At 40.7% G+C, this 12,092-nt stretch overlaps 1 protein-coding gene across 19 annotated transcripts in view; it reads right to left on the bottom strand.

Annotated features, from left to right (window-relative positions):
- Positions 1 to 12,092, bottom strand: part of itpr1b (inositol 1,4,5-trisphosphate receptor, type 1b) — a 105,316-nt gene that overhangs the window by 55,220 nt on the left and 38,004 nt on the right. For 14 of the 19 annotated variants that reach the window (XM_039796658.1, XM_039796664.1, XM_039796667.1 and 11 more), the window contains 5 exons: positions 11,931 to 12,051; positions 11,632 to 11,816; positions 9,668 to 9,816; positions 8,275 to 8,386; positions 5,585 to 5,620 (listed from right to left, as the gene is read on the bottom strand). In XM_039796658.1, coding sequence (XP_039652592.1) covers positions 5,585 to 5,620; positions 8,275 to 8,386; positions 9,668 to 9,816; positions 11,632 to 11,816; positions 11,931 to 12,051 — 603 coding nt within the window. The remainder of the gene's footprint in view (positions 1 to 5,584; positions 5,621 to 8,274; positions 8,387 to 9,667; positions 9,817 to 11,631; positions 11,817 to 11,930; positions 12,052 to 12,092) is intronic. The other 5 variants (XM_039796670.1, XM_039796671.1, XM_039796673.1 and 2 more) reach the window with 1 other exon arrangement.

The raw sequence follows: 12,092 nt of genomic DNA, 5'->3' as shown, positions 1-12,092 counted from the left end.
ATGTCAGAAACTAAATAACAAACATGCAACCTAACAATACGTCTCCCTCTGTAACCTAGTCATGCTGCTTTATGCTGATTCATTGTGCAACTGGACAGGAATTTCCCTATATCAATCCCCCTTTTACGCCAACACATTGATTTTCACAGTAAAATGGTGATGCATCACGCATGCAAAGCAAGCTATATTCAACACCATCACCCCCATCTTCTGCTTCAGTTCGAAATGTAACTGCTGGTGGAACATGATAACCATCATAAGTGTAATCTGACCTAATTTCCTATGGTAACCACTGTCAACAGCTTGCCTGTAATATTTTTGCATGCATAAAAACTTGCATTAACTGGACTGCTAGATCCCACAATTGTCAGCATCAGTTCCACTTGTTATGTGTGATAAAACCTCCACAGACAAATAAGCACAATGAGATTCAGGGCATTTGCGGTAAGATATGCAGTTAAGTTTATATGATCTTACTTATCAGAAAAATCGGTATAATTCTCTGGGAATGTGCACCTTCCTCGACGGCTGCTAGTCAAACACTCCCTCAGTTTACAATAACATAACTACAATAAGGGCCTCCCCATATTACAAAGCAGCCAGACACAATGAGCACTGCATAATCTCACCTCACTGGGAAGTCATAATCATAGAAAACAAGTCTTCAGGGAAAAGGCCAGAAACACTGTTTTGTGTAGCACTCTGCCTGTAACAGAGGCAGACCTCAAACAGTTAACATGTGTTATGTTGGCTAAAATTCACGCTCACCACCTAAAGTAAATCCCCAACTTTCCCATGCCTCCCCCTCCCCAGCCGTCTACCCTGCCTGTCTACATGTGCATCATTGCTACAGTCTCCGGGAAGACATCTTTGCTGCACTTTTATTACTAATGACCACTGAAAGTCACACATCAGTGGAGAGTTGAAAATTCCAGGAAAAGTGAGGGAAAAAGGGAAAGAAAACCGTTGGCTCTTATGTAACTGCTTCCTGAGAGCTGGCTGGAGCTCAACAATCGTGCAGCATTAAGTTACTGGCAAAGCGCTGTGGGCTGCTAAGGCACGTATGCAGCTCCCCCTGTTGACCAAGAAAAAAAAAAGAAGAAAAAAAACAGCCCAGTGTCTCCTGATTTCACCCACAGTAACAGGCAGGAGGATAAACCAGGACAAGCAGAGTCTATCTGAGGGCAGTTTGGCAGAGTTAGTGATGGGAGTGGCAGCAGGAGAAGTTGCACACTGGCAAAGTAAGACGAGACAAAACAGTAGAGGAAAAAGTGAAAGTAAAATAGACATAACAATAATATCTGTCAAAGGGGTGGCCAGAGGAACGCATGGGGTAAAAAGAGAAAACAGTAATCTAGAAATCTCTAGCTAAACAAATAGTAAATGGTCAGAAAGAGGAGGAGAAACACACACATCACAGCAAAGATATGGTCCTTTATATAATCCATACGACATGTGTGGGTTACATCACCAGAATAAGACCGAGACACCATCTCCATCTGACCTTTTCAACCTCCCACAGTCTCACCAACAAAGAAGTTCACGTGCACGTGAAGGAAAGAGAAACACATGCAGTGAATGATATGATTGGGTCCGACAATGCGGGTGGCAGGCTGGTCATGTCTTGTTTTCCCCAGGCTCGCATTTTATCACATTTCTATTTCGGGAAGAATGAGATAACCTCAGCTAATGGGTGAAACGTCACTCTGCTTTATCCTGCGCGCACACACACACACACACACACACACACACACACACACACACACACACACACACACACACACACACACACACACACACACACACACACACACACACACACACACACACACACACACACACACACACAATGACGGGGTCTGTCGAACAGTAGTGAAAGTGACAGCTGCACTCATTTGGAGAGACCTTTGAGTGGGAATTGGGTGTGTTATGGTTAAGGTCAGAGAGCAGCAGCGGGCTAAACACTGGGGTTACATAACAGCTACCATGGCAGTTTATCTTGCTCCTACTAAAGAGGAAGTTGGGGTTTTGGCCTGTCTTGCACCTGAATGACTTCAATACACATGCTGTCAGCTGACAGTCAGGGCCAGGGCACTGTATGCTGTTGTGGTTTATATAAGTGTCTGCATGAATGAGTGGCGTACAGCATGTGCCTGGGAGTGAGGGAGTATGCCAACATTCTTAAGACCCAAAGGAGTTGATGAGACAAAGGAACAGCCCTGTTTTGTGGAAGGGTTAGGGGATTTCCATTGCTACAGCACCAAGCGCCATGTATAAGGAGGGAGGGAAGGAGGGAAAATAAGAGCGAGAGACATAACAGTGAAACTGAGAGCATATCGCTTCCTGGCAACTCTGGAAAGACCCTTTTCCGACAATTTCTCCATTTCCCAACTAACATGTTCACTTCCCTTGCACTCACCACACTCTTGATTAAGTGACTAGTGTGCCGTTTTCAGTGTTATTTTCCTGCTGGCACAGATTATCTTGCTCTGACAATGTGTGCTTTCAGTTTTGAAAAATTTACTGATTTCAAGAGAAGCTACCGAGAAGAATATACACATTAATATGAGCTGTGCCAAATAAAGTAAGTAAAGCAATCCCAACACAAGGTCCACTTACTTTTCCCCGGAGCATTCAACCACATTAGACAGTCCTCATCAGTGGATGGAGTTTGCTCAGTTTTCATGGAGATCACTCTGTCGATATGCGAGTTTACCAGCCGCTATGATTTTCCCATTAGCACCTTTAGGACTTCGCATCTAAAAAGCTTAAGAAAAAAAGCTAGCAAGTGGACTTTTAACTTGTGCCAAACTACTAGTTCCAGGGTCAAAAAAGGAGTAAAGAGTAAGTGCTTTATAATAAAAACAACAGTTTAAAGAGCAGAGCAATAGAAATATAAAATTCTCATAATAGGAAAAAACAGAACACAGTAGAAGCAATAAAAGCAAAAGTAAAAAAGAAGAAGAGTGAAATGGCAAAAGGACCTGATCAATCTATAAAAAAAGACCTCACGTAAGTGTGAGTTTTAAGAACTGATTTTAAAAAAGGGCACTAAATTGGTTAGACTTCAGGCAAGACGTTTTAAAGCTGAAATGCAACCATTAGGTAGTTGAAACAACTAAAAGACTTAATGTGTATCATGTTGTCTTGTCTTCTAGAAATGCTCAAAAGATCAGTGGCTATCTTGAGTAAGCTAAAAGAGAGTGGACTGACTTCTGGTCTGAATAAAAAGAACGGCAGCGGTCCACATGACTACGTTCTCAAGATCACTGGTTGTTAAAAAGGATTTGGTCCTCTGGTTATTACAGTACCCTAAAACTTAGACAAAGTCTACTGGGTAGTTGTTAGAATTTTTAGTCCTTTAAAAAAATATCACGTCAAACTGAAACAAAACAAATATCTTAACTAAATGTTTCTGAAACAAACATCCTACAAACTATGAATAGATTTGTGTAGGATAGGTGCCATCCTATGTTAGTCACCAGTGACATGTGAGATATGGTTCCTCTGTAGTCACACCCATAAGCCCCGTGACATCTGCCCCCTGTCACAAACAGAAAGGAGAACCCGGTTTTATCCACTACTTTAAGGCCACAGGTCAACGCCACACACATATTTTTGCAATGACATGCACATCACTCCACACACAGTCCAGCCCCCTATGTTATGAACTGATCTTTTAGATGGAGTATCCCCAGCTATATATACACTCACACCTGCTCCTGTAATGGTGGCAAAGGGTTTAGAATATGCACTCTCACCACTATACATCATAAGGGGTCTGTGCGGCATGCAGATTAAGTGACCAGAAAATAGAAATATCTCATTGATGTTGCTTAATAATAATAATAATAATAATAATACTAATAATAATAATAATAATAATCAAGATTATAAACTCAGGATTACAGCACCAAATGCATGCTCTTGTGCATCAGTGTGGTCTAGACCTACTCTATCGGTGAAGTGTCCTGAGATAACGCTGCGGATCCACTTTTGCGACACGACTGAAGCGTGGTGTTGCTAAAGTTTCCTGAGCATTTTTGTAGTAGGACGTCTAGAACAAAGGACCCCGCGAGAGACTTCCCCCAGTGGATAGTCGTGCTGCGTTCAACGGATCACTTTGCATAAAGATGGGCATCGGCATGGGCATCAGCTTTTTGACACGCAGCATTTTTTCAAATGCAGCACCGCCTTCCCGGGATGCTTTGCGGGCGCGTTAAAGTCGCTTGACGTCACCCATAGGAATAAAGTGGAGCGCGGCGCGACGGAAATGTCGCAAGGCCAGGTGGATCTGCAGCATTACTTAGTCTATGTGTCAAAGCCTATATAAACATTTTCCAAAAGTGCCATTATCGGTTTATCGACTGCATTATGCATGGTGATGCACCCCTGGTTGTCTCATGTCGCACAACTATCAGACTCTTTAACAATCGGCAAATAATGAGGCTGACGAGTTCACTGGAGCATCTACAGGCAAATGCTCAAGATGTCCTATAAACTCTTCCCACTGGCACATGCATTTTGTTACTCTTTATTTTCTTCTTTTTGACCTTTCTTTTAAAATGTGCAAATAAACATTAACATATTGCTGATTCACCGTCTTTTTCAGCTGAGCGCCATGAGGACAGTTGGCAGCGAATGGCATGGACTAGGTCATTGGAGCCGCAGGTAAATACCTTATGCTTTTCTATTAAACCTTCCATCTATGCAGCCCATGTACAACATGTAAAAAAAAAGACAAATAATTACTATGATCTTAATATACAAATATACTATATTATTACAGCTTCTACACCAGAGCCATCACTGAACTGAACTACACAAAACAATGTCCCCTGACCAACATCCCCCTCAACATAATCTCATCATATCTTGTATTACTTGTATTGTATTACTTCTTCATTTTTTTATTATTATTTTTATCTTTCATATTTTAGGCTTTTCTCTAATCTTTTTAATGGGACAGGCACATGAAGAAAGAAGATTCCAAATGGTTGTTACGTGAACAAAGTATGTGACGGTGCTCTGATCAAAAGAAAGAATCACCCTCTGTCCCATCACGGAAATCCCAGGGCCCAAAAGTCCCACACAATTTGTGATGAGCAATCTTAGCTGCATATAAGTGCTGTAATAGGCAATCTGTAGAATTGTTCTGTTACAAACAGACTTAATAAAGCCGTTGAAATATATTAACAACAGAACATCTAAAAGAATCGGTAGGTAAAATGCAGCAATGTGGTATGCCTGCATTCTCCAGAACGTATAGCAAAACAGTATTCTTCTAAAAAGGAGTGCCTTTCTTCCTAAAAGAGTGCACTCCAATACAGTAAGTAAGTACACGGCCATATACAGACACAACAGACAAGCATAACGTGAGCTAGACATGCTAGCAGTATGCTACACTTTAACATGGAGATCAGGAGTAACTCTTACACGCACAAAACAGGGAGGGATGGACAGCGCTACCGACAGGTGTCACAGATGAGAATGTGATGCTAGTCTACTTGCAGCACAAGCATGTCTATGTTGCTAGTGGGAGACAAATCAAATGCACATCACAATAGGAAGTAAAATGATCAACCTCAGCCACATCCATTTCATCATCAAAGGCAATCAGCTGTAAGAGAAAAAGTATAGGGGGCAGAGTTAGTAGAGCTATGTTAGTGAGTTACAGCTCCATCACGTGTGTGCAAATGTAAAGCCTGTCACAAAAACACACACACGCGCAGCATGTCAAGTTACGTAGTGAAAACCCGTCGTGAGAATAAACCTATGGGCTGATCTTGTTTTTAATGTGTTTTTCCTACACACACCCATCTGTACATGAGCCCTATAGCTAACCTGCAGAAGTCACAAGGGCGTGCTGCCTCACCTCTCACCACTGCCAATTACAGTGAATTAGAAAATTGAACCTGGGTCTCTGCAGTGGTGAGCAGGTCTTTTATTTCCCTGTGACACCTGGTACACTATGTTGCAAACAGAGCTTTGGATTCTGTAATGGCTAAAAATAGATCTACAGATTTAAAAGCGTTGCAAAAATGTGTGACCGTGTTGTTCTGCCTTTGCTTACAGGCACATATGCTAATGCATACAGGGCAACTCCTGTCTTACCGTCATCTATATCATATCTGTATTTATCTTTCAATATAGTACATTATTGAGCTCTAATTTTGTCTTTGAATTCTATTTTACTTGCTTGTCAGCGCTTGTCATCTGTGTAACATAAGAGGGCGTATGTATTTCAATTATGTTTATGTTCAGCATGCTTGTAGATTTAATAGAAGTCTGTGGTTTATGTGCTAAGGAGTGACTCATAAAGGAAGGCTGATCTTAAAGATACCCTGTGAATTTTTTTGTTGTAGTAAACAGTTACTGTGTATTTCGATACGGTGTTTCTTACCAAAACACATTGTTTTTAGACTTTGAACAAACATTTTAAATGCTTTTCCCTCCTCGTCAAATTTTGCAACGCTTTTTTTATTATTATTGAAACCTGCCCAGTTAACATCCATGTCTACTATAGCAGTCTTTGTCTTCCCTTTCTTTTGCCTTTTACCATCACCAACGTTTGGCAGTGCCTTTTGCACATGCATGAGATAAAAAAACAGAGCAAGGACTTGCTCATAAAGACATTCTCCATAGCGATATAGTGGTCAGAAATTCCACAAAGTACCTTTAAAATATACAGCTGTACCAGCCATTGAAACAAAATGTGAAAATAATGCCTTCAATTTCATGTATCAAAAAGCTAAATTCCAGTTGTCGGGTTGACTTGGTTTCAACCAGAGAAGACATACTGCTATTGTTGTTAAAACAAGCTGACAGAGTTGAAGCAATCAATTAAATATTACAGTTGTGCTCAGAAGTTTACATACCCATGCTATAGTTGCCTTAATTAAAAAAATGAGGAAAAATCCAACCTTTATCTTTTAAATGAATGGTCTTCCTTAAAATACAGGGGGCATAAGTATACACACCCTTATGTTAAATTCCCATAGAAGCAGGCAGAGTTTTATTTTTAAAAGGTCAGTTATTTCATGGATCCAGGATACTATGCATCCTGATAGAGTTCCCTTGGCCTTTGGAATTAAAATAGCCCCCCCACATCATCACATACCCTTCACCATACCTAGAGATTGGCATGGGTTTATTTCAGTTAGCCTAATAGCTGGTTTGATTTGCATTGAGAGATGATTTTATGGAAAGTACCCTTTTTTTAGTAAGCCAAGCCAATCTCTAGGTATGGTGAAAGGATTTGATGATGGGGGGGTTTTTTACCCCAGGCCAAGGGAACTTTATCAGGATGCATAGTATCCTGCATCCATGAAATAACTGGCCTTTACAAATAAAAATCTGCCTGCCTCTATGGGAATTTAACATAGGGGTATGTACATTTATTTATTTACGATACATTATTCATTCACAAAAAATTGGTGTCCTTAAAAGGTCGGACTTTTCCTCATTTTTTTAATCAAGGCATTAAGATCAATTTCCAAAAGATGATGTTTTTAATTCCTCTTTTTAGTCAACTTTAGCATGGGTATGTAAACTTATGAGCACAACTGTAGTTTCATTAGTAGCCAATGATGTCATTAGTAACTGATGGATGTTGTGTAAAATGTTTGAGTGAGAGTGTCGAAGCATGTGTGATGTTAATAGTATTAATAATGTTAATATTTGTTACTTCAATCATTTGGATCTATTGTTTGATAAGGTACACCTGGGAAGAAGGCAATCCATTTTTTTAAGATTATAATTTGGGATTTTCCACCTTTAATTGATAGGACAGCTAGGTGAGAAAGGGGAGAGAGGGGGGGGAAACACGCAGGAAACCGTCACAGGTCGGATTCAAACCCTGCACCTCTGCGTTGAGGCATAAGCCTCTCTAGTATATGTGCGCCTGCTCTACCCACTGAGCCAACCCGGCCACAAGGTAATCAATTTTGTATTTAATTTGTGCCAGTGTTTTCCAAACATAAAACGAGACATGACACAGAGCATTCATAAACTGCCTAGCTGCAGCCAGGGATTTTAACTGAAAGACGTGATGACTTGATTTCCAGCGTGCTATACAGGCTCCAGAGGCAACTAAGGAGAGCTCAGCCTCTTTTATTTTACAGGTTTTTTTATGTTATGTCTTCCGGTACGTTTGCTGCAGTGGGACAGGGACACTGTATCCTGAGTCAGTTAAGTGTTTTATCTCATGTGCTGGTGAATCTTGGGCATGACTACAATCAGATCATGAAAAACAGGAACACAGAGAGTATGTACCTTCTCCCCATAGCCCCGGTCTTTTGTCATCATTTCCCTCAGTGTCTGCAGTACTTTGATGCACAGACGCTCTTCATTCTCCTCCAGCAACTGCTTGGTGTGTTTGATCAATCTGGTCAGGAGAAGAGAAGGAAAAGAGAAGGAAAAATCAGTACGTACATATGGATTGATGAAAGCCGCAGTTTTCCAACCACCTAACTCTGACACTGAACACACCTCAACTCCTATGAGAATTTCTATTATACAACATATCTCCTTGTAACCCAAAATAACAGATTTGGAGGATGAGGGCCTGACAGCACACTTAAATGAATGAAATTGACAGAACAATTCAGAGTGCATTAGGAAAACTTCTCAACACCAGGGAGATGTTTTTGAGCTCTCAGAGACCTATAGAGAGCCTAGTGATTAACATAGCTAATGAGGGGTTGACACACATTTCCACAAACTACTGTACTCCAGCCAAGTAGTGGGATAATCCCTACAAAAACAACAAAAGCTCTATGAGTCCCGCCAGGTTCCGGTAATCCAATCTGAGTTTATGGTTAAAAGGAAATTGAATGCATCCACTACAGTGAACGTGTTGCTTAAATCCTTTTTTGGGTCAAAATTACTTTACTATTGGTCAATTTGGTTTGAAAAGTCACCAGGATTTCTGGTGCACTCATAGCAGAAATTAGCATTGAAATCTAGACGCGGCAGCAAATGTAATTTGCAGCCAGGGGGGGTCTAGCAACTCTCCGTTGGATTGCGAGCTGGAAAAACCAAACTCTGGCCGGGCCAATAACACGTGTATAGAGTCGGTGGGCGGGCTTATGGCTGCTGCTGCTGGGAACAGCGGTCTTTCGGTTCGGCTTTGGCCGCGACTCTGGAAGACTTGGAGTTAACCTTTTCTTTGAGAAAAGAACGGCACTGAAGTCATTCTTAAAAAAGGAGAAGATGTGTTCAGAGTTTTGCCGACCGGATACGGCAAAAGTTTATTCTACCAACTAGCTCCGCTACCTTCTTCGTTGCTCTGCCTGGTTGTAGCGCTATCTATGTCCTATTGCGTGCAGAGGGAATTTGAAAGACAACCGTTTATCCCGCCCCTCGGATTGAGCCCTGCCAACGGTGAGTTCCCAGACCCAACATCTTGATGTGGGTCTGGCTTGTCAGGCTAAGCAGAAATCTCAATGTCCAGGACCTCCAAGTTTCGTGCAAAACAGAAATGAATTAGCAAATAGTTTTGTTGTCAAATGAAACCCAAAGAACAAACAAAAACTAATCCAAATATGGGTGCTGGCTGGCCCAGTTCAGCATCTCAGTCTGCACTTCCTCCGAGAATGTCCCACCCCAAATTAAACTGGCAGAATAAAACTCCACCAGTGGGCCTAATTCCAACCTTTAGACTTACTTTGATATGAATCCTCCACTTTCACATTTCTTGCGAGCTTCTGTGTTCTCAGGGAAGAGGAGCTCTGGACGATGCAGTACATCCACCAGCACTGAGTGCTCAGCTTGGACTAGCGGCCTCAGCCGGTCCTCCAGCGCTGACACTATGTCCTACAAAGCATAGGGACATACAGAGCTTAGACATCACCTGAAACTGCTGTTTTACCACAACACCTGACCGGCAGCCTTAATATGCAGCTTCTATAAGTGATTTATGACATCATATCTATGTATAAATCAGGGGACTCATGACTGAATTCATGGAGGTGATTAAGGATATAAAAAGCAAATTTTTTTTATTATTATTATTTAGGACATATACGTGTATCACATATTTTAAAATGTATAAAAGTTATACTAGCTAGTCCGTTGTGCAGTTGAAGGATTAGTCCTACAACAGTCCAGCCTCTGACTCACATCTCTCACCATCTTCTGTAATGCATCCACATCAGATATTTTATCCAAGTCATAAACCTCAAAATATCTGTGAGATTGCTTTATGAATTAATGCAAGAGTAACAGGGGGGGTGACATATACAGTACACTACATACTGTACTGTCACTATACACTTCACGTCACGATTAGTGTGAAAATATGCAAATAAGTTAAGGTGCATCATGAAGACTGCTGGTCTAGTGGTGATTTTAGTACTGTGTCAACTTTCAAGTGAGTGGCAAACAAAAAGGCTATTAGGAAGTGAAAAAAACGGACGCGTTGAAGCATACTTTCTAAGAAATGCTGTTCCCTAAAGACAGAAATGGGAAGGAACACACGGTGGGAACCACACTTCTCTTTGCCTGGGAATGGATTAGTAAAAAAAAACCAAACAACTTGACTAAGTTGGTCTTATAATTAGAAAGCTATGCTCACCATAATACCACCATCATAATCAGAATCAGGTTTATTGCCAAAGTTACACTTACAAGGAATTTGCCATGGTAGTTGGTGTAGCCATAAAAATACAAATATTAAACATTAATATTAAATAAACAATAAATGCAGAAACAAATACAAATAGCTGTTTAACATAAGAAAAAGAAGGCTGAATAGATTGAGTGCACCTTTGCAGGTCTCATAATTGAAATTTTTTATTTCATTAAAAAATAAAGTGTAGTTTTCAGCTACTCCCTTACGACATATCCTGTTGTATATAGAGAACAGTTGAACTGAACCAGACAGGTCATAGATTTTTCAGACTTCCAGCGAATACTGAGTCATGCCTTACAAGAAATTAGGGTGTAGCAGCTTGGCCTATGACTAAAAAACGGGATGCAATTAGAAACCCCTTCTCCACTATTTTGATTGCATTCTTGACACATTCGCACACACTAGGCCTGCACAATTCGGGGAAAAATATGAATCACGATTTTTTAGCTTAGAATTGATATCACGATTCTCTGCCACGAGTGTAATGTTTATTGCACACATGAACCATGACAAAACGAAACAAACTGGCAGTACCAAACATAGATTTTTTTTTGGCACCTGTAGCACATTGCGCATCACCACAAGCCTGTAAGCATAGAGGCTTCAATGAATAAAGAAAATAAAGTACATACTGGCCATTTAAGTACAGCAGGCTACCAAAAATAACACACTGAACTAAATATGGCCCTGAGACAGGCTCTATCGGAACTCCTTGAACATGTCTTTACATAATTAAAACATTTTAATGTCAAATGCTTTCAATAAATGAATTGAAGGGCAAAAAAAAAAAAATCAAAAATCAAAATCTAAGCCATTCAAAAGTTAAATCGCAAACAGGGGTGAATCGAGATCGCGATTTATCGTGCAGGCCTAACACACACCACTTTTTATATGGTTGTATGGATAAATTATTAAATAAATTACAATGAAAGGGAAAAAAGAATGAACTACTTATACTGAAATTTTAAGAAAGTAGTACAGCGCCTTATGCTACCGACCTGTAGCCTCTCAATGATGTTTCTGTAGTCCTTAGACGAAGTCAGGCAGGAGTCTCGTCTGGTGGTGTTCTTGGCAGACAGTCTCCAGCTGAGGATGCTCTTCTGCACAACATTATTGGACTTGACAAACAAGTTGTTCACCTGACTGTCCAAGTCCACTGGGATGGCAATGGCTCTGCTTTTAGCTGGGTGGAGTTAAGGATGTAGATATTTCTTTTTATTGCTTTTATCATGTGTCACAATGCTCTTTTCAAAATGTATAACAGTGATTGGTGGTTTGTGATAGCCCAGTATCTTACCCACGTCGGAGAGTACTTTAATGCAAGCCTCCACTGAGGCCTTCTGAACAGGGTTAAGCCAGTTACAGTGGTACACCCTGAAAACTCCCTGGAGCAGTTGCACAAATACTGGCTGACGAGTCTGTAAGACAGAGAGAAAGCAAATTAAAAGAAAAAACACAA

The sequence above is a fragment of the Perca fluviatilis genome, chromosome 4 (assembly GCF_010015445.1).
Source record: "Perca fluviatilis chromosome 4, GENO_Pfluv_1.0, whole genome shotgun sequence".
NCBI classification, from domain to species: Eukaryota; Metazoa; Chordata; class Actinopteri; order Perciformes; family Percidae; genus Perca; species Perca fluviatilis.
This window is presented reverse-complemented; position numbering and strand designations above follow the sequence as displayed.